The sequence below is a fragment of the Cydia fagiglandana genome, chromosome Z (assembly GCF_963556715.1).
Source record: "Cydia fagiglandana chromosome Z, ilCydFagi1.1, whole genome shotgun sequence".
In the NCBI taxonomy this organism is placed as follows: Eukaryota; Metazoa; Arthropoda; class Insecta; order Lepidoptera; family Tortricidae; genus Cydia; species Cydia fagiglandana.
In genome coordinates this window covers 2,927,179-2,953,645 of record NC_085959.1, presented here as the reverse complement: position 1 = coordinate 2,953,645, position 26,467 = coordinate 2,927,179, and the positions used below count along the sequence as shown (strand labels likewise).

The 26,467-nt window shown below is 43.7% G+C and overlaps 1 protein-coding gene and 1 long non-coding RNA gene across 2 annotated transcripts; both read left to right on the top strand.

Moving 5' to 3' along the window:
• Positions 1–7,668: 7,668 nt before the first annotated feature.
• Positions 7,669–8,151, top strand: LOC134679217 (uncharacterized). Its single transcript, XM_063538104.1, has one exon. It carries the CDS (start codon positions 7,669–7,671, stop codon positions 8,149–8,151), a length of 483 nt encoding a protein of 160 aa, XP_063394174.1.
• Positions 8,152–10,588: 2,437 nt separating this feature from the next.
• On the top strand, positions 10,589–11,629 carry LOC134678528 (uncharacterized). The gene is made up of 2 exons (XR_010100199.1): positions 10,589–11,392; positions 11,586–11,629. It is a non-coding gene; the product is annotated as an uncharacterized LOC134678528 (long non-coding RNA).
• The last annotated feature ends 14,838 nt before the right edge of the window (positions 11,630–26,467 follow it).

Here is a 26,467-nt window from a genome sequence, read left to right as displayed (position 1 = left end):
GATGATGAGCCGGTAGCGGGAACTTCTGGCACTGCACCGCGATCTTCTGCTGACAACGCCGCGGCATCTACTGTTGTGAGCGACTCCGCGTGTGATGTCGAATCAAAGGAGATTCTGACCCACACATCGACATCAGTTGCCACGGGATCTCCAGCTCAGACGTTGCCTGCTCGCCCGCTTTTGAAGATCGTAGCCGTAACCGTGTCCGGCCCGTTAGGTTCCGTGAATACGTACGCTATGTTAGACGACGGGGCCACAGGTTCGTTTATTGAGCAAGATATCGCCGCGCAAATAGGTGCCTGTGGACCCGAGCGACGCATGAGGTTAGACTGTGTCGGCGGGTTAGGAAAGCATACGTCCGTGCAATATGTCGATTTCCAAATGAAAGGTCGCCATGGTAAGGATACGCACTATATTAGCAAAGCGCGGGCTATGAAAGGTTTAGGTCTTGCTACTCAAACCCCCGACAGGTCGAGCGTACTTAAATTTCCTCACCTTGCAGACATTGCGGATGAGTTTTGTTATGGAAACATTCAGCCGTCGATTATAGTCGGTCTCGATAACTGGCACCTCACTATTCCCAGGGCTATACGCGAGGGCACTAGGGCAGAACCAGTCGCGATTAACACCGCGTTAGGTTGGGTCCTATTCGCCTTTGGTTGCAGTAAAACCGCTCCTGCCGAAACTGTCAACCACGCTATAGTGAGCGAGCCCGCGGCCGCGGATGTCAGCGATCGCGCAGTTTTAGAGCAGTTGATTCGCGAGCAATATAGTTTAGACTCAATCGGCATTTCGAAACACGAAGCGCGCAGCGTTGATGATGATCGCGCTATCCAAATTCTCGAACGTACTGCGCGTCACCTGCCTAACGGGCATTTTGAAGTCGGTTTACTTTGGAAATCGGACAATTTATCTGTGCCTGATAGTCGCAAGCTTGCCTTATCTAGGTTTCTTAGTCTCGAGAAAAAGATGGCCCGTGATTTTCAGTATGCAGAGCGTTACCGTGAAAACATACACGACATGTTTCGGAAAGGTTATGCTGAACTGTGCACCGAAGAACCTAGCGCCAAGTCGCCCGTTTGGATTTTGCCACATTTCGGCGTAACCAATCCAAACAAACCGAATAAATTAAGAGTCGTGCACGATGCTGCTGCTAAAAGTCACGGTGTTTCGCTAAATTCACTTCTATTAACCGGCCCAGATTTGTTGCAGCCCCTGCTCAGAATCTTATTGCGATTTAGAGAGGGAAAAATTGCCCTGACTGGTGATATTCGCGAGATGTTTCCTCAAGTTAAGATCCGAGCAGAGGATCGCGACGCTCAGAGGTTTTTGTGGCGCGACTCGCCCAAAGACCCTATCATGACATACCGTATGTCATCCATGATTTTCGGTGCCGCTTCCAGCCCTTTCACTGCCATTTATATAAAAAACAAGAACGCAGTGGAATGGCAGGAGCGCTTTCCAGACGCAGCTCAAGCCATCATAGCTGACCACTATATGGATGACTGTATAGTTAGCTTAAATTGTGTTGACAAGGCCGCAAAACTTGCCGCCGAGATCACCAACATCCATAAACATGCTGGCTTTGAGATGCGTTCTTGGACTTCAAACAATCCCTCTGCGTTGCGTCTACTGCCCAAAGAGAGCTTGGCTGAAGTCTCAGTAGCTAGAAATGATGTAGATGTTGATCTTGGACGCCTCACTGCTCCTGTGCGCACACTGGGACTTATTTGGCAACCCGTTTCTGATAAGATTGGGTTTAATATCGGAATAAAAGGAGAACGTTCGTTGCCGAATAGGCTCACTAAGCGCGAAGTGTTAGCTCACGTCATGCGGGTTTTCGATCCACTCGGTATCCTGGCGCCAGTTGTGATTACGGGTCGCATCATGTTCCAAAATGCGTGGCGTTAGGGGATCGATTGGGACGAGGAGCTGTCGCAAAGTGACAGTGCAGCATGGAGACTCTGGTTTGACGATTTAATCGCAATTTCTGGTTTACAGATTCCACGCTGTTACTTACTTAGCGAATTAAAAATTGATAAGTGCGAGCTTCATTTGTTTTGTGACGCGAGCGAGTCTGCTTTCGCTGCGGTTGCATATTGGCGGTTCGTCTTAAAAAATGGTGAAGTGAAGCTGGCTCTTATATGCAGCAAAGTCCGCGTAGCTCCTTTAAAACAAATCTCCATAAATCGCTTAGAGCTCCAAGGAGCGTTGATCGCAGCCCGTCTCGCTTCTACGATTTGCGAAGCACGCAGATTCAAGCCTATAAATCGCGTATTCTGGTGCGATTCTATGACTGTTTTGGGGTGGCTTCGAAGCGAGGCGCGCTTATTTAAACCATTTGTTTCTCACAGAGTAGCCGAGATTATGGAAATAACCGACGTAAAAGAATGGCGATGGGTGCCAAGACAACTCAACGTAGCTGATGATGCTACACGCATCAAGCGAGTGACGTTATCTCCAGAATCGCGCTGGATTTCGGGTCCTGAATTTTTGCTCTCTTCGGAGTGGCCCAGCGAGCCCAGTTCACCTGAATATCCAGGCATGGAAGAAGAGAGCAAACGTGCAGCGCGTCCTGATTTAGTTCATCTCATTAGTGACGTTGAAAGGCACGAGCCAGTCTCAGCCGATCCTAAACGGTTCAGTTCTTGGGTGAGGCTGGTACGCGCAACAGCCATAGCTCATAAGTATTTGACGTTACTTATAATCCGTTGCCTAGCTAGAAGGGGTCTAGGTGTAAACAATTTAGTTCGCTTAGAGGGGGGCTTGTGTAGTTTTATGTTTTAGCCAGCCAACCAATGGCAACAGTTCGCTGCCCCGCGCTCTGTGCGCGAATCTGCCGCGGGCCTGGCCGTCACGGATCTTCGCCTAGCCGAAGTTCACATCCTGCGCCAGTCACAGTTGAACACATTCCCAGACGAGATGGCCAGCCTACATTGCCATCCCGCACAGCTTATGCCACGCACCAGCCGTTTCTGCGATTATGAGCCTCCGCAGATTCACTGCTCGGAGAGGAACCCCATCCGAGCTGTAGTCGGACAATGGAACTGCTTTCGTGGGTGCCAGTCGGGAGCTTCGACGCTTATACGACGACGCTACGTCCCAGTTCGCTGCTGCGCAGAGAATCAACTGGCGTTTCATCCCACCGGCGGCGCCGTTTATGGGTGGCTGCTGGGAGAGGCTTGGCTTGTGAAGAGCGTGAAAACTGCACTCAAGGTGACTCTCACTGAGCGAGCTCCAACTGACGAGGTGCTACGTACGCTTTTGGCTGAGGCGGAGGCCTTGGTAAATTCGCGGCCACTAACTCATGTTTCCGTTGACCCTCGGAGTGAGGAATCACTAACACCCATGCATTTTCTGTTGGGTTCGTCTTCGGGACGCCCACTTCCAGTCACATCATCAGAAACGGACCTCCTATCACGAACCAGCTGGCGTAAGGCTGTCGGATTATCAGAGCATTTTTGGCGCCGCTGGTTAAAAGAATATCTCCCGACGTTAACACCCAGACGTGGTCGAGGTGAGGTTCCCCAAATAGCAGTCGGAGACTTGGTGCTCATTGCGGACGGTAATTCTCCGAGAGGTTCCTGGCCCCGTGGACGTATTACTGCTGTCTTCCCAGGCCCTGATGGCATCATAAGAGTTGCGGATGTGCACAGCCTTGGAGGTGTTTTGCGGCGGCCCCTGCGGAAGCTGATCAAGCTCCCCCTTTAATAAAAAAGGGGGGAATGTGGACGACACACCTTTTTATATGTTTACTTTTTATAATTTTATTGTATTTTTGAATTCCTTTGTTCTTATAATTTTATGTTCTTTTTGACACCATATTTTTGTTCAGTCTTCTCTTAGGATTCATGTAATAAAGTACTATCTTGAACCAGTGCGCCTTCATCATTTACAGTGGCTATGTAGATGCAGATTGGGGTGGCGCACTCGATCGCAAATCCTTCACGGGGTTAATTTTCAAGTTAGGCTACAATATTGTTGCCTGGGAAAGCAAAAAACAGGCGACAGTATCATTGAGCTCTACAGAGGCAGAGTACGTAGGGCTGAGCCAAGCTTCAAAGGAAGCATTATATTTGCGTAGTTTACTGAACAGTTTGACTACTGTAGAGAGTAAACCTGTAGTCATTTTTAATGACAATCAGTCGGCACATAAAATTGCAGCCAACAAAATGATGCATAATAGGACAAAACACATTGATATTAAGTATCATTTTATCCGTGAGTGTGTACTGGCTAATAAGGTTCAAATACGGTATATGTCAACAGATAAAATGATAGCGGACATCTTAACTAAAAGTGTTTCTGGCCCGAAGTTAAAAGGTTTTTTGAAGGATTTATCCCTGTCAAATTATCCTATTAAGAGGGCGAATTAGAGTAGTAGTTAGGTGTTTGATATTATAATGTGTTATATGTTTTTAAATATTTTGTGTTAGGTAATAGAATAATTTTCTAGTTTTCGCTTTTTATGCGATTTAATTTGTTGGCTGATTTTTATGTTTGTGTACAGTCAGGCACGATAGTTTAGCATATAAATTTTATTTTATGTACAGAGTACAGACAAGTACTGAAGTAATTATGTATGTCCGTAATAGTTTAAGAGGGCGTATTGGAGGTTGCATATGTACTGCACTGGCAGAATATATTATAAGCCTATTACTGTCTAATGTAATGTCAATATTTGAATATGTTTGAATAGAAAATATATGGATTCTACCCAGAACTGGCGTTGACTATCTGTTCCACTTATTCTGCTGGAGACCAGGACCCTGGTTCTTCTAATAAGCTGAAGACCGACCTCCGCGTAAGGCCGAAGGGCTAGGGATTCTAGCAATTCCTGTAATTTCTACAAATATCTGACCGAGTTCCGCGAGTACTAACCTGCCGCAGCTCGATCTTCGGCCTTGCGTGGAATTGCGACTTCTCAATTATGATACTAGGGGAAATTGTAGAAAGCGCGTACCTGTCGGGCGCTCCGGGTCTTCGGCTTTACGCGGAGTTCGATCTACGGGCTTCCCATTTAGACACTGGCTATGCCATCGGGCATAGAAAAAGGCCTCATACAAAAAGGATCGCTTTTTTGTATGAGGGCGCCGAAGGCACCCGACTTTGGAACGCGTGCATCGCGCCACATACGTCGGGCTAAGCCCCACGCTTTAAGTATGAGGGCGCCAAAGGCGCCCGGATATGGTAAGCGTACAGCGTGTCAAATACGTCGGGATACGCCCAACTCTCTTAGTAGTAGTAGTAGTAAAATACTTTATTGTACAAAAAGAAACATAAAACATGAAAGAACACACATCATTAGTACAAAGGCGAACTTATCTCTTTCAGGGATCTCTTCCACCCACGCTTTAAGTATTAGGGCGCCGAAGGCGCCCGGCTTTGGTTAGCGTACAGCGTGTGACGTAACATCAAGCTACGCCCGACTCTTTCAGTATGAGGGCGCCGAAGGCGCCCGGTTTTGGAACGCATACAGCGCGCCACGTACGTCGGGCTGCTTTGAGTATGAGAACGCCGACGGCGCCCGAGTTTGGTAAGCGTACAGCGCGCCACGTACATCGGGCCACGCCCGACTCTTTAAGTATGAGACAATCGAAGACGCTTGGTTTTGGACCACGTGCAGCGCGCCTCGTATGTCGTGCTATGCCCGACTCTTTTAGTATTATTCAAACCCTATCGCTTAAATCGAAGTTCACACGTTTAGATTTCTATAGGGCGCTTTAGTTCCTAAATTTACTTTATAAAAATATACCTATACAAGTCATATGGATGATTTGTATATATTTTTATGATCAGCGGTAAATACCCTTTTATTTGATAGCTCACTAAATAAGATAGATATATTTATTTTTCTTAGCACATTTTGTAAATCCTTATTTAACCAAAATAAGATTTAAGCGCCTATTTTGCACATATATTTTAAATCGCCTTTCAAAGCTCTTCATTTTGAGACCCCACTCGATAGGTTTGCAAGATATTTTTTTCTAAACGTCACGCAATATTGCGTATTGCGTCCGCCATATTGGTTTTATAATGACGTCACATAGCCTATGTCACCCGGGATGACGTAAGGATTCTAATGATGTATCATACATCTAAATCGGTTAAGGCATTCAGAAGTTATGGTGGAATAAAGAAACTCACATAAGTAAATAAATATATACATACAAACATGAACGCTGAACACAATACACTCTTTTTGTTTGGGCAGTCGTGTAATAAATTAATTAAAAAATTAAAAACACGACTGCTGCATTTTAAAGCGAACTGAAAAGCTAAAAATAATGTTAATATGTTAGTCACTAAATTGTATGAATCTTAATTGGAATGTAAATGTACACTCACGGTCATTCATAGTAAATACAAAGGGCTATGCACATTTATGTCCGTGACTGTAGGTACGTTACATTTAATTTCAATTACAATCGGGGGACCTTGATGTACCTAAGTGCATCTCAATCAAAAGGTCCCCCGACTGCAATTGAAATTAAATATACACGTACCTACAGTCACGGTCACTAATGTACATAGCCCTTTGTATTTACTATGAATGACCGTGAGTGTACATTTACATTCCAATTAAGATTCATAAAATTTAGTGACTAACATATTAACATTATTTTTAGCTTTTCAGTTCGCTGTTCGCTTTAAAATGCAGCAGTCGTGTTTTTAATTTTTTAATTAATTTATTTTATTTTAAACATTTTAGTGAAAAAACTAAGTAAAACTACCATTTATAAAGATTTCCCCCGGCCATTTAGTTTGTCCACAAAGTTCTTTTTATGCGGATAGGTATTAGCTCCCGGGACTGGGACCTTATAATTAAGCTCACCGTTCCGGAATACGGGCGTCTTTTCTGTGGATAATATGTAAATGTGTTCACAATTTGGGACATTTGACATTTGTTATTAAATATAGCTTCTTAACTTCTTAAAAAGAAGTGGAATTTTGAATTATAATAGCCATGAGGGTTTGAAGATCCACAATAAAGACTCATAATTTTAACTGTCACTAAAAAAGATTTTGTCCCCATTATCTTCGTCGCAACGCAACTTCAGCACGACGCACACATGGCCTTTGGCAAAATAGCACCAATTCAAACATCAATAATACGCGACAGACTGCATGTAAAAGGGTCTATTCGACGCTAATGACTTTAAAAAGTGTTAGTATACCTACCTACATACAAGTGATGAACTTGCAAATAAAAGTAGGTAGCCCTGAGAGACTAGATTGCTGAATACCGAGCTCTGCGTAGGGCCAAACACCCAAAGCGTCCAAGAGAAGCGAGCTTCTACGCGAGGCTGAAGGCTAAGCTGCGGGACGTTAGCGGTGAAACACAAAACCACTGTAGGTACCTACAGTGGTTTTGTGTACATGTGTTAAAATACGTAAGCTGTGTTGGAGGTTGCATATGTACTGCACTGGCAGAATATATTATAAACCTATTACTGTCTAATGTAATGTCAATATTTGAATATGTTTGAATAGAAAATATATGGATTCTACCCAGAACTGGCGTTGACTATCTGTTCCACTTATTCCGCTGGAGACCAGGACCCTGGTTCTTCTAATAGGTAATGTGCCTCACGCACTGATAGTGCTAGTTTATAAAACAGTGGTAGAAATATTCGAGTAGTTGTGAAACTTGCGTAAATGTAAATTATGTCTGAAGAGAAAGAAAACGGCATATGTGGTATAAAGAAGCTGAAGGGATCGTCGGACTACCCAAACTGGAAGTTCCTGGTACGTAATTACCTTGAAAATAAAAATTGGTGGGAGGTAATATCGAAAGATGTAGTAAATGCTGATATAGACAGGAAAGCACGAACAACTATTTGCCTGTTGTTGGAGCCAGAGTGCTTTACCCACGTCTACAATGCAAAGACTGCCAAAGAAGCCTGGAACAACCTGAAGAACGCCTATGAAGATAAAGGTTGGGGCAGACGTATCCACATACAGCGAGAGCTCTTTAACTGTAAGTTGGAGAATTTCAATTCTATGGAGAGCTACATATCCAAAGTGACGTACCTTGCACAGCAGTTGGACGATATTGACGCAAAAATCCAAGAAAATTGGTTGATATCGATTTTGCTCGGTGGTTTGACGGCGGAGTACAGCCCCCTCATAAGTTGGTGGCTCATCTAGCTCTTGATAAACTGGTAGTTCTTCGAGTGTGTCGATATAAGGCAGGTTTGCACTGAGCGCGTCGGGATTTAGAACATAGTTAAAATGCTCCGCCCACCGCTTTAATACGGCATCTTTATCCGTAACTCGGTACTGCCTGTCCTTTGAGTACATTGGAGCGACCTTTCGGACTCGTGGGCCAAAGATGGCCTGTATGCCTTCAAAGAACTTACCAGTCTGATGTGTGTCGGCATAGTTTTGTAGTTCAGCAGCTTTTCCCTTCCACCACTTATCCTTCAGTTCACGAACCTTAGATCTGAGATTGTGTTGAGCCTCCCTTCCAGCAGGGGTACCCGCAGACTTCGAGTTTAATTCATGCCTGTATCTTTCAACAAGCATTTTTATACTGCTGTCCGCCGCATCAAACCAGTCTTGATCCTTCTTCTCCGGTTTTCCTATAGTTTCCAGAGCACAGGCATGGAGGTTTTTTGCAAATGATTGCCATAATTGAGATGTTGATGATGATTGAGAGTTCGTAAGAGCCGTGAAGCGTCTCAAAAACTCAAAGACACCTGGGTTGGACCAACTTCCTGCAGAGGTTTATAAATATAGTGGGCACAGCATTATCGGCAAGTTGTACCAACTAATACTAAGAGCGTGGCATGCTGAACAGGTGCCTCAGGACTGGAGGGATGCGGTAATTTGTAAGCTGTATAAAGGGAAAGGGGATGTCTCCGATTGCAGCTCTTACCGTGGAATATCGCTTCTCTCTTGTGCTGGTAAAATCCTCGCTCACATTATAAACGCCCGCTTAAGTGAGTTAGCTGAACAACACCTCCCAGAGAGCCAATGTGGATTCCGTCCTAGCCGCGGTACCATTGACGCTATCGCTGTTGTGAGGCAACTCCAAGAAAAAAGCCTTGAGCACCAACGGCCTCTCTACATGTGCTTTGTGGACTTGGAAAAGGCGTTTGACAGAGTCCCACGCGAAGCTTTATGGCTTGTTCTGCGAAAATCTGGATATCCAAAGAGGTTCGTAAACCTCATTCGCCATTTCCATGATGGCATGAAAGCGCAGGTTCAACATGAAAACGAACTCTCTGAGGAGATTCAGGTTACAAGCGGAGTGAAGCAGGGATGTGTCATGGCACCCACCCTCTTTGCCATATACTTTTCAGTGGTGATGAGAGACGCTTTAAAGTGTTGTGGCAACCAAATACAACTAAATGTGAGGACTGAGAAAGGTGTCTTTGACATATCAAGGTTCAGGGCGAAATCTAAAGTGCAACGTGTCTCCATATTGGAGATACTCTATGCTGACGACGTATGCCTTATGTCTGACAGTATGGCGCATCTCCAAAGCTACCTGGACGCATTAAACCGCTCTTGCCAACAATTCGGCCTGGTAATAAGTGCTTCCAAGACGCAAATCCTCAAACAACCACCCCGGGGAGTTGAATCTGATTCAACACCGCTGTATCTAGATGGAAAACCACTAGATGAAGTGTGCCATTTTAAATATCTTGGGAGCACTATACGCCAAGACAACACCCTGGCTTCAGAAATACCTTCTCGCATTGCCAACTCCGCTGCCAGCTTCGGGCGACTCACTGATCGTGTCTGGAGGTCCCATGACATCAATCTAGAGACTAAGATAAGCGTCTATAAGGCCCTAATAATCCCAGCCCTTCTGTATGGCGCAGAGACATGGTGCCTGTACAAGCCAGATGTCAAAAGACTAGACACTTACCACCTAAGATGTCTAAGATCTATACTGAGGATTAAATGGCAGGACCGTGTTCCCAACTCTGAGGTGCTGCGTCGTTCCGGGGTGTTCGGCATGGAGGCACTATTGATGCAGCGTCAGTTGAGGTGGTGTGAGCATGTTCTCCGGATGGACGATCGCCGCTTGCCTAAAGCTATATTCTACTCAGAATTAGCAGAGGGTAAGCGAAAGCACGGCGGTCAATATCTCCGATATAAAGACGTGCTCAAGCGTCACCTAAACGCGTGTGTCATCGATCCTGCACGTTGGGAGGAGCTCGCTGCAAAGCGGTCATCTTGGCGGTCTACCATCTTTGAATCCATCAAGTCGTTTGAGGAAAACCGCCTCGCGACACTAGACGTAAAACGCCAATTACGCAAGGAAAGGCCTAAGCCCTCCTACGTGTATACGTACAACACAGCCGGTCAACTCTACTGCCGTGAATGTGACAGAGTTTTTAAAAACAAGTTTGGCCTGGCCAGCCACATAAGAGCTCATAAGAGGAAAATCCCTTGATTGCTGAGGTCGCCGTCATCGAAATCGATGTGGAGGACTATACAGCCCCCTCATAATGGCTGTAGATAATAGTGGCCAACCAATCACGTTAGAGCAAATTAAGACGAAATTGTTGCAAGAAGGAGGTCGTCAGAGCAAGTTGAACACGGACTACGAGCAAGCCTTAGTGACACGTAAAGCACGAAACGATGCCAGATCTACACCTAAACCTAACGATCGTAAGCAGAAATTTGTTTATAAGTGCTACAGGTGCCACGAACAAGGACATAAGGCGTCCGAATGCAAGGAGCGTACCAAGACCGCGAATGTGTGCCTGAACACTAAGGAGGCGATTGACAAAGATAAGTGGTATCTTGACAGCGGATGCTCTAACCACCTTACCCACGACAAGAGTAGGTTGTTGTCCTATAAACCTGAAAGAGGCAGCATGAAAATATCGGTAGCAAACGGTGAGAAATTACCAGTAAAAGGACGGGGGAACGCTGAGCCCCAAGTCAGCGAGAACGAAAAATTAAACTTAGAAAACGTTATGCATGTTCCCGATTTGTCCATGAATTTAATTTCGGTAAGCGACTTAACCAAGAAGAAATGTAAAGTTATATTCGACGAAAAAGGTTGCGTAATTCAAAAGAAGAACCGAACTATTGCAAGTTGTAAAGAAGTCGATGGCATTTACGAGTTGACAGAAAAGAAAAACAACGTCGTTTATTTGACACTGTCAAAACAAAATGAAAACATTTCTAACGTTTGGCATAAGCGCTTGGCCCATTTATCCCGAAATTATATGTTGAAAATGAAAAACATCGTGACCGGTATGCAATTTAAGAGCACAGATTTGTGCGAACCATGTATTCCCTGTATTGAAGGAAAGACGTGCAAGAGTCCCTTTAAAAACAAAGGTACGAGAGCCACGGATGTTCTGCAAATCGTTCATACTGATTTATGCGGACCCATGGAAGAGCCGTCGTTCGGAGGTTCGAGGTATGTTCTGCTTTTTATCGACGATTATACTCGAAAGACTCATGTTTATTTTTTGAAAAATAAAAGTCAAACTTTCGATAAGTTCCATGAATATAAGGCGGAAGTAGAGAATGAGACGAGTAAATCGATTAAAATCTTGAGATCGGATGGAGGTGGAGAGTACTGTAATGCACAATTTAATGCTTTTTTGAAGTCTGCAGGAATAAAACACCAGACGACTGTACCCTACACGCCTGAGCAGAATTCTGTTGTCGAGAGAGCCAATCGTACGATCATCGAAAAAGCAAGAACACTACTGTCAGAATCGAACCTGAGCAAAAAATATTGGGCGGAGGCTGTTAATACTGTTGTTTATTTGAAGAACAGGAGCCCCACGAAAGCTTTGAATAATGCAGTGCCTGAAAAGCTTTGGACTGGAAAAGACGTGGATGTCAGTCATCTGAGAATATTTGGTTGTTTGGCTTATAGACTTATACCAAAACAAAAGAGACGTAAATTGGATATGAAGACAGAACCAATGATTTTCATAGGATATCCAGACAATCAGAAAGGTTATCGTCTGATGAATCCAAAGACGGGTGAAGTGACAACTGCGAGAGACGTAAAATTTTTAGAGAATGTGTTTCTTCAGAAAGACAATGTCAAGAAGTCGTCAGAAGTCGTCATTAACCTGGATACGGACTCTGATAGTCAGACCTGTTTATTAAATGGATCCACGAGTGTTCCTGAAGTATCGGAAGCGCACGAGAATGAGTTTGTTGACGCTGTAGACGAGAACATAGAAGGACCTGAACCTGATGTACCTGAGCATGTGCACGTACCTGATGAGGTGGTCACTAATGGCGAAGTGATAATACCTGGCCTATCAGAAAGGAGGTATCCTCAGAGAGAACGCAGACAAGCTGATCGGTACGGTTGCAATGTCATGTATGCCAAAGAGAGCAATCTTGATGGAGATCCTGTCACCATAGAGGAAGCACTGGCGAGACCGGACAGCGAATTATGGCAGAAAGCTATAGATGATGAACTTACGTCACTTAAGGAGAACCAGACCTGGACGTTAGTGGATCTACCAGCTGATAAGAAGCCAATCCAATGCAAATGGGTGTTCAAGATCAAGAAAGATAGCGACGGCAAGGTAACGAAGTACAAGGCTAGACTCGTAGCGAAAGGGTTCACACAGGTATGTGGTGTAGATTATACGGAGACCTACTCTCCGGTAGTTAGAAGCTCTACTCTACGATTATTGTTCTCGCTAGCTGCTGAATACGATTGGTTTATTGACCAATGGGATGTCACGACTGCATTTTTATACGGGAAGATAAAAGAGGATATTTACATGCTTCAGCCGAAAGGAGCAGTCGCCAAAGGTCAAGAAACCAAGGTATGTAAGCTGCAGCGATCTCTGTATGGTTTGAAACAAGCCTCAAATGCTTGGTTCAAAGAGTTGGACAGTGAAATGTTAAATTTAGGCTTTGTACAATCAAAAATAGAACCGTGTTTGTATCAAAAACAGCTTAAAGGTAACAAGAAGTTAATTGTCGTGATCTATGTTGATGATCTTTTTATATTTGGCAATTGTGAACAGGAAAAGCAAAGATTAAAATCAGGTTTGCTTGACAAGTTTAAGGTGAAGGATTTAGGCGCGGCTAGACATGTTTTAGGCATGAGACTGAGACGAGAGAAGGGACTTATCCATCTCGATCAGGAACAGTTTATTTTGGACTGCTTGAGGGACTTTAACATGACAGAAGCTAAGCCGGTAACTACTCCAATGGAAGTAGGAATGAAATTAGAGAGATCGACTGATTCCCAATGCCACCTACCATACCAAAATTTGATAGGATGTCTAAATTATTTAGCCTGTAATACGCGACCAGACATTGCACACGCCGTAAGTGTACTGTCTCAATTTAATTCATGTTATGATGAAATACACTTTAAGTGCGCGAAACGGGTCTTAAGGTATTTAAAAGGTACGTCTAACGTGTGTCTCACTTTTCGAAAAACAGGTGACTTAGACTTACGTGGCTATGTAGATGCAGATTGGGGTGGCGCACTCGATCGCAAATCCTTCACGGGGTTAATTTTCAAGTTAGGCTACAATATTGTTGCTTGGGAAAGCAAAAAACAGGCGACAGTATCATTGAGCTCTACAGAGGCAGAGTACGTAGGGCTGAGCCAAGCTTCAAAGGAAGCATTATATTTGCGTAGTTTACTGAACAGTTTGACTACTGTAGAGAATAAACCTGTAGTCATTTTTAATGACAATCAGTCGGCACATAAAATTGCAGCCAACAAAATGATGCATAATAGGACAAAACACATTGATATTAAGTATCATTTTATCCGTGAATGTGTACTGGCTAATAAGGTTGAAATAAGGTATATGTCAACAGATAAAATGATAGCGGACATCTTAACTAAAAGTGTTTCTGGCCCGAAGTTAAAAGGTTTTTTGAAGGATTTATCCTTGTCAAATTATCCTATTAAGAGGGCGGACTAGAGTATAGTTAGGTGTTTGATACTATAATGTGTTATATGTTTTTTAAATATTTTGTGTTAGGTAATAGAATAATTTTCTAGTTTTTGCTTTTTATGCGATTTAATTTGTTGGCGGATTTCTATGTTTGTGTACAGTCAGGCACAATAGTTTAGAATATAAATTTTATTTTATGTACCGAGTACAGACGAGTACAATAGTACAATAGTAATTATGTATGTCCGTAATAGTTTAAGAGGGCGTATTGGAGGTTGCATATGTACTGCACTGGCAGAATATATTATAAACCTATTACTGTCTAATGTAATGTCAATATTTGAATATGTTTGAATAGAAAATATATTGATTCTACCCAGAACTGGCGTTGACTATCTGTTCCACTTATTCTGCTGGAGACCAGGACCCTGGTTCTTCTAATATACTCCGCCGTCAAACCACCGAGCAAAATCGATATCAACCAATTTTCTTGGATTTTTGCGTCAATATCGTCCAACTGCTGTGCAAGGTACGTCACTTTGGATATGTAGCTCTCCATAGAATTGAAATTCTCCAACTTACAGTTAAAGAGCTCTCGCTGTATGTGGATACGTCTGCCCCAACCTTTATCTTCATAGGCGTTCTTCAGGTTGTTCCAGGCTTCTTTGGCAGTCTTTGCATTGTAGACGTGGGTAAAGCACTCTGGCTCCAACAACAGGCAAATAGTTGTTCGTGCTTTCCTGTCTATATCAGCATTTACTACATCTTTCGATATTACCTCCCACCAATTTTTATTTTCAAGGTAATTACGTACCAGGAACTTCCAGTTTGGGTAGTCCGACGATCCCTTCAGCTTCTTTATACCACATATGCCGTTTTCTTTCTCTTCAGACATAATTTACATTTACGCAAGTTTCACAACTACTCGAATATTTCTACCACTGTTTTATAAACTAGCACTATCAGTGCGTGAGGCACATTACCTATTAGAAGAACCAGGGTCCTGGTCTCCAGCGGAATAAGTGGAACAGATAGTCAACGCCAGTTCTGGGTAGAATCCATATATTTTCTATTCAAACATATTCAAATATTGACATTACATTAGAATAGGGTTAAACACCGGCTGCACTTCCTCCCATTGAAAGTGCACCTCACCAACATCAGGGGGTTGCACTCAAATATCGATCCGGTCCACCACCATCTTGAAACCGATAAACCGCACCTATTCTTTTTGACGGAGACGCAAATCAAAACCCCAGCGGACGCGTCGTACCTCAACTACCCAGGCTACTCACTGGAACATAAGTTCAGAGCACGTGCTGGGGTCTGTGTGTACGTCCGCGATGACATTTGCTGCAAGCGTCCCCGTTGCTTTGAGGCTGCCGGGTTTTCCACTTTGTGGATTATGGTCGACTCGGGCTCAGAGAAAACTCTGTATGCCTGTGTCTACCGATCGCACAGCGGAAACCAGGAGACAACTAGGCTCTTTGACCACCTTACTGAGATGGCAGATAAAGCCCAACAGCGGTACCCCGCGGCTCAACTCGTATTCCTTGGGGACTTTAACGCCCACCACGAGGAGTGGCTGTTCCCGTACAAGAATACTTGCCACGCTGGGAGGGAAGCGCGCAAATTTGCTGTATCCCTAAACCTTACCCAGCTGGTAAATGTTGCGACGCGGATACCGGATGTTACTGACCATACACCCAATTGCCTTGACCTTCTGCTGACAACTGATCCAGACAGGCACTCGGTTTCGGTCTCAGCTCCGCTAGGATCGTCCGATCACTGTCTGGTGAAATCCGTGTCGATCCACTCTCCTCCTGATCTCTGCCCTAGGGGCACGAGGAGAGTATGGCGATACGAGTCAGCGGACTGGGATGAGATGCGGCATTTCTTTGCGTCTTTCCCCTGGCAGCAGGTCTGTTTTTCTTCGGGTGACCCCTCGTGTTCTGCTGAGGCTGTTGCGGATGTGATTCGGCAGGGAATGGAATATTTCATTCCGTTCTCCGACCTATCGCTCGATCACAAGACCCGAGCATGGTACAATTCGGACTGTGCTCGAGCCGAGGCTCTTAAGCAGTCTGCATACCAGGCTTGGGTACTAGCCCGCGATACCAAAGCTGGAGCACAGAGGGTTCGCGCGAAGAAAAAAGCCTTTAACTCAGCTGCCAAGTCCTGCAAACGGGTGCTTCGAAAGGCTCGATTCGACCACGTCAGTCGAATAGGGGCCAAACTCGCCTCCTACCCTCCTGGTAGCAAGCGGTTCTGGTCCCTGTCGAAAGCGGTCGAATCCAACTTCTGCCGACCCACATTGCCACCTCTGCAGAAACCTGATGGGACACTGGCCCACTCCGCGACAGAGAAAGCTAACTTGTTTGCTTCTCTGTTTGCGAGCAATTCACGTCTAGATGCAGGCTCAAAACTTCCACCTACGCTACCTCATTGCAGTTCCTCTATGCAGAGAATTGCTATACATCAAAAAGAGGTACGCCGAGCTCTGCTGAATCTTGACGTGAATAAGGCCAATGGACCAGACGGTATACCTGCACGTGTACTAAAGCAGTGTGCGCCTGAGTTGTCTCCTGTACTGACACGCCTGTACCGCCTCTCTCTCCAAACAAGAACGGTGCCGAAATCCTGGAAGCTTGCAAACGTGCAGCCAGTACCCAAGAAGGGTAGTCGTGCTGATCCCTGCAATTACCGACCAATCGCCATTACCTCCATGCTCTGTAAAGTCATGGAAAGGGTACTTAACGGCAAACTGCTGGCATACCTCGAAGCAAATGATCTGCTCAGTGACCGTCAATATGGCTTTCGCATAGGTCGGTCTACTGGGGATCTTTTAGCGCATGTCACGCACTACTGCGGCGAGGCCATCGAGAGGAACGGTGAAGCGCTTGCTGTTTCACTGGACATCTCGAAGGCCTTTGACAGGGTTTGGCACGCAAGTCTCCTTAGCAAGCTTCCTGCTTACGGCATCCCTGCTGATTTTTGTAGCTGGCTATCTGATTTCTTGAGTGAACGGTCGATCAGAGTAGTTATTGATGGCTGCTCTTCGGACCTCATGGCCATTGACGCCGGTGTTCCTCAGGGGTCTGTTCTCTCCGCAACCCTTTTCCTGCTCCACATTAACGACATGCTGCAACCCAGCATTGTAGGTTATGCAGATGACAGTACGGTTGTTGAGAGATATTTGGCTAGTGCAGGGGACAGCAGGGAGGATATACGTTCACAGAGAGAGGCCATGGTTGAGCGAATGAACTTGACCCTTAGTCTCGTTTCCCAGTGGGGTGATGACAATCTGGTCACGTTCAATGCCTCCAAAACGCAGGCGTGTCTATTTTCCGCTAAACGGAGTCCATTCGACCTGACTCCTTCTTTCCGGGGTGCATCTGTACCTATTGCCGACAGCCTGGAACTCCTCGGCATGGAGCTGAGTTCAGTCCTCGGCTTCGGCAGCTTCATTGAGTCTAAAGCACAAACTGCGGCCAGAAAGCTGGGCGTCCTAAATAAGGTGAAGCGATACTTCACACCTGGACAGCTTCTAACACTTTACAAAGCTCAAGTCCGGTCGTGTATGGAGTATTGCAGCCACCTGTGGGATGGCTCAGCTAAATACCAACTCGCCGCTTTGGACTCAGTGGAGCGCAGAGCCAGGAGGATGATTGGCGACAAGAAGCTAACGGCTAAGCTTCAGACTTTGGCCCATCGGCGGAAAGTCGCCAGCCTGTCGGTATTCTACAGGTTGCACTTCGGGGAGTGTGCCCAAGAGCTACACGAGCTCATTCCACCGTCCCCATTCTACCATCGGACTTTTAGACGCACGGCCGGTTTCCATCCTTACTTGGTAGATATTCCGCCAATTCGCACTAAGCGCTTTGCTTCTACTTTCCTTATGCGCACTGCCAAGGAATGGAATTCCTTGCCGGCGTCTATATTTCCGTGCTCTTATAACCCGGCAACCTTCAAATCAAGAGTGAACAGGCACCTTCTGGGCGAGCTCGCTCCATCGTAGGCCACGTCTACGCCTCGGCTAGTCTGTGGCCATGAGTAAACCCATGCATAATAAAAAATGAGAGAGGCTGTATCAGGGACACAGCCGCTTTGGCAGACGTGAAACGTGGTGTGGACCGCCAATGCGAAGGCCGAAGGCCGAGCTCCGCGTAGGGCCGAAGGCCCGAAGCGTCCAGGATTTAAGTGCTTTAACATAGAACAAGAGTAAAAGTGTCTAAATGCGAAGGCCGAAGGCCGAGCTCCACGTAGGGCCGAAGGCCCGAAGCGTCCAGGATTTAAGTGCTATAACACAGAACAATAGTACAAGTGTCTAAATGCGAAGGCCGAAGGCCGAGCTCCGCGTAGGGCCGAAGGCCCGAAGCGTCCAAGAAGTCAGTGCTTAAAGACGTAACAATATTACAAGTGTCTAAATGCGAAGGCCGAAGGCCGAGCTCCGCGTAGGGCCGAAGGCCCGAAGCGTCCAGAATGTTAGTGCTTTAACACAGAACAATAATAGTACAAGTGTCTAAATGCGAAGGCCGAAGGCCGAGCTCCGCGTAGAGCCGAAGGCCCGAAGCGTCTAGGATTTCAGTGCTATAACACAGAACAATAGTAAAAGTGTCTAAATGCGAAGGCCGAAGGCCGAGCTCCGCGTAGGGCCGAAGGCCCGAAGCGTCCAAGATGTCAGTGCTTAAACACATAACAATATTACAAGTGTCTAAATGCGAAGGCCGAAGGCCGAGCTCCGCGTAGGGCCGAAGGCCCGAAGCGTCCAGAATGTTAGTGCTTTACCACAGAAAAATAGTACGTCTAAATGCGAAGGCCGAAGGCCGAGCTCCGCGTAGGGCCGAAGGCCCGAAGCGTCCTGGATTTAAGTGCTATAACACAGAACAATAGTAAAAGTGTCTAAATGCGAAGGCCGAAGGCCGAGCTCCGCGTAGGGCCGAAGGCCCGAAGCGTCCAGAATGTTAGTGCTTTAACACAGAACAATATTAGGTACAAGTGTCTAAATGCGAAGGCCGAAGGCCGAGCTCCGCGTAGGGCCGAAGGCCCGAAGCGTCCAGGATTTAAGTGCTACAACACAGAACAATAGTAAAAGTGTCTAAATGCGAAGGCCGAAGGCCGAGCTCCGCGTAGGGCCGAAGGCCCGAAGCGTCCAAGATGTCAGTGCCTTTGCACAGAAAAATAGTAAAAGTGTCTAAATGCGAAGGCCGAATGCCGAGCTCCGCGTAGGGCCGAAGGCCCGAAGCGTCCAGGATTTAAGTACTACAACACAAAACAATAGTACAAGTGTCTAAATGCGAAGGCCGAAGGCCGGGCTCCGCGTAGGGCCGAAGGCCCGAAGCGTCCAAGATGTCAGTGCTTTAACACATAACAATAATACAAGTGTCTAAATGCGAAGGTCGAGCTCCGCGTAGGACCGAAGGCCCGAAGTGTGCAGGACATCAGTGCCTTAGCACCGAAAAATAGTACAAGTGTCTAAATGCGAAGGCCGAAGGCCGAGCTCCGTGTAGGGCCGAAGGCCCGAAGCGTCCAGGATTTAAATGCTATAACACAGAACAATATTACAAGAGTATAAATGCGAAGGCGGAAGCGTCCAGGATGTCAGTGGTTAAACACAGAACTGACAGACTGGACGCTTCGGCCCTTCGGCCCTACGCGGAGCTCGGCCTTCGGCCTTCGCATTTAGACACTTGTAATATTGTTCTGTGTTAAAGCACTGACATCCTGGACGCTTCTTGCCTTCGAGAGCGCAGCCTTCGACCTTCGCATTTAGTTAGACTCTTGTACTATTGCTTTGTGTTTGAATACCGAAGTCGCACATATTTGAGTAGTATCTAAATTTTATCTGTAAAGATTATTTGGGGTCATAATGATTCACTGTATCTAGATGAACTTGAATACAGCATTTGATGGGTAATTTTAAAATAATTAATTACAGCGTCACACCTATTTAAATAATTAAATGATCAATTCATTTTGGAGTAATGAATGTAACGATTAGGTACAATTTTTTTGTAAATAACTCAGCAAAATTACGAGAATAGATATTTTATACGGGTAATACACGTTTTATAGCAAACTCGTTCGTGTTTTTCCTGTAGCCATCGCATTTAAGGGAATCTAAAAGCAATTTTTTGCGCAGCACCTTTACAGGCAGAATATTTCATTCAATACTTGAGACTCAAATGAGAAAAACGGGATATATTTGAACCACAGTCGTTACCTTTTATAGTACCTATTGTCCACAGAAGTGACCTTTTCTAAATTATGTTTTACCCATTACATCAGAAAGTACCTAACTAAGATTACTATATACTTACTAGCATTAGGAACTCGGGATTGTCAAGCAGCCGTCATACGTTATACGTGTTCTATCAAAGTAACTCGCGTCGCTGCGCCGCCATAGATGCTAATACATTATTTGAGGAGATGAGCATGTATTACTATGGTGAATGTGGTATTAAAAGAACCGTTATTGCTTTATCTTACTATTTCAGGTATATTTTGTCAGTTTGGCGCCCTTTTTTTCGCACACCGTGGCCTCAAACGAGAGCAGTGATAAAAATTCTGTAAAAACTGTCACATTTTTATTTTTTAACAGCTTATTATAATTCCACGTACTTTATTTTACTCATGTTTCATTAAAATAAAGTAAGATCTATCAAATGACATGAATTTTACCAAAATCGGTTAATGGGCTGATTAGTCATTACTAAATGAACACTGAAAATAGGGGTCATTTTTGCTCCGAATACGTCGTGTCTAGCGCAGAATCAGCACCATCTATGTCAGCGGCACGTGCTGTTCCGAGTAATGGCTACTTTCTTCTACACATCTGTATCAAAACTATGTTTATAGGTATTATAGTTTCGGAGATATAAGCCGCCGCGCCATAACACTTTTTCGTTACATCGGTTTTTGATCCGAGCCCCTCTACGGGTTTTTAAAGACGTTTACCTACGTTTCACGTCAAAAAAAAAAAAAAAAAACAGTAATAGGTTTATAATATATTCTGCCAGTGCAGTACATATGCAACCTCCAACACAGCTTACGTATTTTAACACATGTACACAAAACCACTGTAGGTACCTACAGTGGTTTTGTGTTTCACCGCTAACGTCCCGCAGCTTAGCCTTCAGCCTCGCGTAGAAGCTCGCTTCTCTTGGACGCTTTGGGTGTTTGGCCCTACGCAGAGCTCGGTATTCAGCAATCTAGTCTCTCAGGGCTACCTACTTTTATTTGCAAGTTCATCACTTGTATGTAGGTAGGTATACTAACACTTTTTAAAGTCATTAGCGTCGAATAGACCCTTTTACATGCAGTCTGTCGCGTATTATTGATGTTTGAATTGGTGCTATTTTGCCAAAGGCCATGTGTGCGTCGTGCTGAAGTTGCGTTGCGACGAAGATAATGGGGACAAAATCTTTTTTAGTGACAGTTAAAATTATGAGTCTTTATTGTGGATCTTCAAACCCTCATGGCTATTATAATTCAAAATTCCACTTCTTTTTAAAAAGTTAAGAAGCTATATTTAATATCAAATGTCAAATGTCCCAAATTGTGAACACATTTACATATTATCCACAGAAAAGACGCCCGTATTCCGGAACGGTGAGCTTAATTATAAGGTCCCAGTCCCGGGAGCTAATACCTATCCGCATAAAAAGAACTTTGTGGACAAACTAAATGGCCGGGGGAAATCTTTATAAATGGTAGTTTTACTTAGTTTTTTCACTAAAATGTTTAAAATAAAATAAATTAATTAAAAAATTAAAAACACGACTGCTGCATTTTAAAGCGAACAGCGAACTGAAAAGCTAAAAATAATGTTAATATGTTAGTCACTAAATTTTATGAATCTTAATTGGAATGTAAATGTACACTCACGGTCATTCATAGTAAATACAAAGGGCTATGTACATTAGTGACCGTGACTGTAGGTACGTGTATATTTAATTTCAATTGCAGTCGGAGGACCTTTTGATTGAGATGCACTTAGGTACATCAAGGTCCCCCGATTGTAATTGAAATTAAATGTAACGTACCTACAGTCACGGACATAAATGTGCATAGCCCTTTGTATTTACTATGAATGACCGTGAGTGTACATTTACATTCCAATTAAGATTCATAAAATTTAGTGACTAACATATTAACATTACTTTTAGCTTTTCAGTTCGCTGTTCGCTTTAAAATGCAGCAGTCGTGTTTTTAATTTTTTAATTAATTTATTTTATTTTAAACATTTTAGTGAAAAAACTAAGTAAAACTACCATTTATAAAGATTTCCCCCGGCCATTTAGTTTGTCCACAAAGTTCTTTTTATGCGGATAGGTATTAGCTCCCGGGACTGGGACCTTATAATTAAGCTCACCGTTCCGGAATACGGGCGTCTTTTCTGTGGATAATATGTAAATGTGTTCACAATTTGGGACATTTGATATTAAATATAGCTTCTTAACTTCTTAAAAAGAAGTGGAATTTTGAATTATAATGGCCATGAGGGTTTGAAGATCCACAATAAAGACTCATAATTTTAACTGTCACTAAAAAAGATTTTGTCCCCATTATCTTCGTCGTAACGCAACTTCAGCACGACGCACACATGGCCTTTGGCAAAATAGCACCAATTCAAACATCCTATAACACCAATAAGACACGTCTAAATAGCAAGAATTATAATAAAAAACCATGGATTACCCCGGGACTACTTCGATCTATGAGACACAGAGATAAACTACACTTGAATGCTAAAGCGAATCCAGACAATCTTATATTGCAATTATCGTATAAAAGATATCGTAATTTTTGTAACAACTTACTGAAAAACGTAAAAACACACTACGACAAAACACAGCTAGAAATTGCTGGAAAAAACAGTAAATTAGTATGGAAATATCTTAAAAACCTAACATACATAGCAAAGCAACGTGAGTCATCTGCAAGTTTGTTGCAAGTAGGTCCGTCTGAATTGTTTGCCGCAAATAACACAAATGAGTTTTTCGTTAACATAGGCAAAAACCTAGCTGAAAAGGTCCGGGGAATTCAGGGCGATTCGTCGTCACCCCCTTTAAGAATACTATCCGAAACAAACAAATCTTCCAAATCATTTGTGTTATTAAACACGGATGAAACTGAGGTTGAAAGAATTATCATGACCTTAAAAGAAGATTCAGCGGCTGGTTGGGATGGCATCTCGAACAAAATAATAAAGACCTTCAGACACATCCTTGTTCCACCGCTAACACACATTTTTCAAAAGTGCATCTCTGAAGGAATATTCCCGAAATGTCTGAAAAAATAAATTAATTAAAAAATTAAAAACACGACTGCTGCATTTTAAAGCGAACAGCGAACTGAAAAGCTAAAAAAAATGTTAATATGTTAGTCACTAAATTTTATGAATCTTAATTGGAATGTAAATGTACACTCACGGTCATTCATAGTAAATACAAAGGGCTATGCACATTTATGTCCGTGACTGTAGGTACGTTACATTTAATTTCAATTACAATCGGGGGACCTTGATGTACCTAAGTGCATCTCAATCAAAAGGTCCCCCGACTGCAATTGAAATTAAATATACACGTACCTACAGTCACGGTCACTAATGTACATAGCCCTTTGTATTTACTATGAATGACCGTGAGTGTACATTTACATTCCAATTAAGATTCATAAAATTTAGTGACTAACATATTAACATTATTTTTAGCTTTTCAGTTCGCTGTTCGCTTTAAAATGCAGCAGTCGTGTTTTTAATTTTTTAATTAATTTATTTTATTTTAAACATTTTAGTGAAAAAACTAAGTAAAACTACCATTTATAAAGATTTTCCCCGGCCATTTAGTTTGTCCACAAAGTTCTTTTTATGCGGATAGGTATTAGCTCCCGGGACTGGGACCTTATAATTAAGCTCACCGTTCCGGAATACGGGCGTCTTTTCTGTGGATAATATGTAAATGTGTTCACAATTTGGGACATTTGACATTTGATATTAAATATAGCTTCTTAACTTTTTAAAAAGAAGTGGAATTTTGAATTATAATAGCCATGAGGGTTTGAAGATCCACAATAAAGACTCATAATTTTAACTGTCACTAAAAAAGATTTTGTCCCCATTATCTTCGTCGCAACGCAACTTCAGCACGACGCACACATGGCCTTTGGCAAAATAGCACCAATTCAAACATCAATAATACGCGACAGACTGCATGTAAAAGGGTCTATTCGACGCTAATGACTTTAAAAAGTGTTAGTATACCTACCTACATACAAGTGATGAACTTGCAAATAAAAGTAGGTAGCCCTGAGAGACTAGATTGCTGAATACCGAGCTCTGCGTAGGGCCAAACACCCAAAGCGTCCAAGAGAAGCGAGCTTCTACGCGAGGCTGAAGGCTAAGCTGCGGGACGTTAGCGGTGAAACACAAAACCACTGTAGGTACCTACAGTGGTTTTGTGTACATGTGTTAAAATACGTAAGCTGAAGACCGACCTCCGCGTAAGGCCGAAGGGCTAGGGATTCTAGCAATTCCTGTAATTTCTACAAATATCTGACCGAGTTCCGCGAGTACTAACCTGCCGCAGCTCGATCTTCGGCCTTGCGTGGAATTGCGACTTCTCAATTATGATACTAGGGGAAATTGTAGAAAGCGCGTACCTGTCGGGCGCTCCGGGTCTTCGGCTTTACGCGGAGTTCGATCTACGGGCTTCGCATTTAGACACTGGCTATGCCATCGGGCATAGAAAAAGGCCTCATACAAAAAGGATCGCTTTTTTGTATGAGGGCGCCGAAGGCACCCGACTTTGGAACGCGTGCATCGCGCCACATACGTCGGGCTAAGCCCCACGCTTTAAGTATGAGGGCGCCAAAGGCGCCCGGATATGGTAAGCGTACAGCGTGTCAAATACGTCGGGATACGCCCAACTCTCTTAGTATTAGTAGTAGTAAAATACTTTATTGTACAAAAAGAAACATAAAACATGAAAGAACACACATCATTAGTACAAAGGCGAACTTATCCCTTTCAGGGATCTCTTCCACCCACGCTTTAAGTATGAGGGCGCCGAAGGCGCCCGGCTTTGGTTAGCGTACAGCGTGTGACGTAACATCAAGCTACGCCCGACTCTTTCAGTATGAGGGCGCCGAAGGCGCCCGGTTTTGGAACGCATACATCGCGCCACGTACGTCGGGCTGCTTTGAGTATGAGAACGCCGACGGCGCCCGAGTTTGGTAAGCGTACAGCGCGCCACGTACGTCGGGCCACGCCCGACTCTTTAAGTATGAGACAATCGAAGACGCTTGGTTTTGGACCACGTGCAGCGCGCCTCGTATGTCGTGCTATGCCCGACTCTTTTAGTATTATTCAAACCCTATCGCTTAAATCGAAGTTCACACGTTTAGATTTCTATAGGGCGCTTTAGTTCCTAAATTTACTTTATAAAAATATACCTATACAAGTCATATGGATGATTTGTATATATTTTTATGATCAGCGGTAAATACCCTTTTATTTGATAGCTCACTAAATAAGATAGATATATTTATTTTTCTTAGCACATTTTGTAAATCCTTATTTAACCAAAATAAGATTTAAGCGCCTATTTTGCACATATATTTTAAATCGCCTTTCAAAGCTCTTCATTTTGAGACCCCACTCGATAGGTTTGCAAGATATTTTTTTCTAAACGTCACGCAATATTGCGTATTGCGTCCGCCATATTGGTTTTATAATGACGTCACATAGCATATGTCACCCGGGATGACGTAAGGATTCTAATGATGTATCATACATCTAAATCGGTTAAGGCATTCAGAAGTTATGGTGGAATAAAGAAACTCACATAAGTAAATAAATATATACATACAAACATGAACGCTGAACACAATACACTCTTTTTGTTTGGGCAGTCGTGTAAAAATCCATTGTAATCCCTATCTATAAATCTGGTAGCAAAGCTGAAATAACAAATTATAGACCGATTTCTCTGTTACCAGCGACCTCAAAAATCCTAGAAAATAGTACATTTCGATGCTAGTGCGGAAGGTATGTCATTACTTCACGAGTACCGAGATATCTTGCCACGAGCCGCAGGCGAGTGGCAAGACTCGGGACGAGTGAAGAATGACATTTCCGCACGTGTATCGAACGACGTTTTTTAATACAGTTGCGAAAAAATAAGAAAAACATTGTTAATCGTACACTAAACAAGAGTGGTAACAGTGACAGCTCGGTTAGACGTCGTCTTTAAGTATATTATATCTATGGGCGTTTGGCAGCTATTCCGTTCCATTCAGTCAACTTATTAAGAACGGAATTTTCAATATTGAATATTAAAAAATAAACGTGTTATAATGATGAAGAGGTAAGTAATTAAATATGAAATATGTAATATTTTTCGTATTCTTACATTAACGGTAGGTTTTTATGCTGATTACGACGTTTAAAGGAAACTAATATTAACACTCATCAATAAGTAGTCGTGAATTGGAACAAGTATAAATTTAAAAAAATGAGAGAGGCTGTATCAGGGACACAGCCGCTTTGGCAGACGTGAAACGTGGTGTGGACCGCCAATGCGAAGGCCGAAGGC

Bases quoted from the DNA above. Each gene is read 5' to 3' on its own strand.
- LOC134679217 (XM_063538104.1), top strand. From the start codon at position 7,669: ATGTCTGAAGAGAAAGAAAACGGCATATGTGGTATAAAGAAGCTGAAG.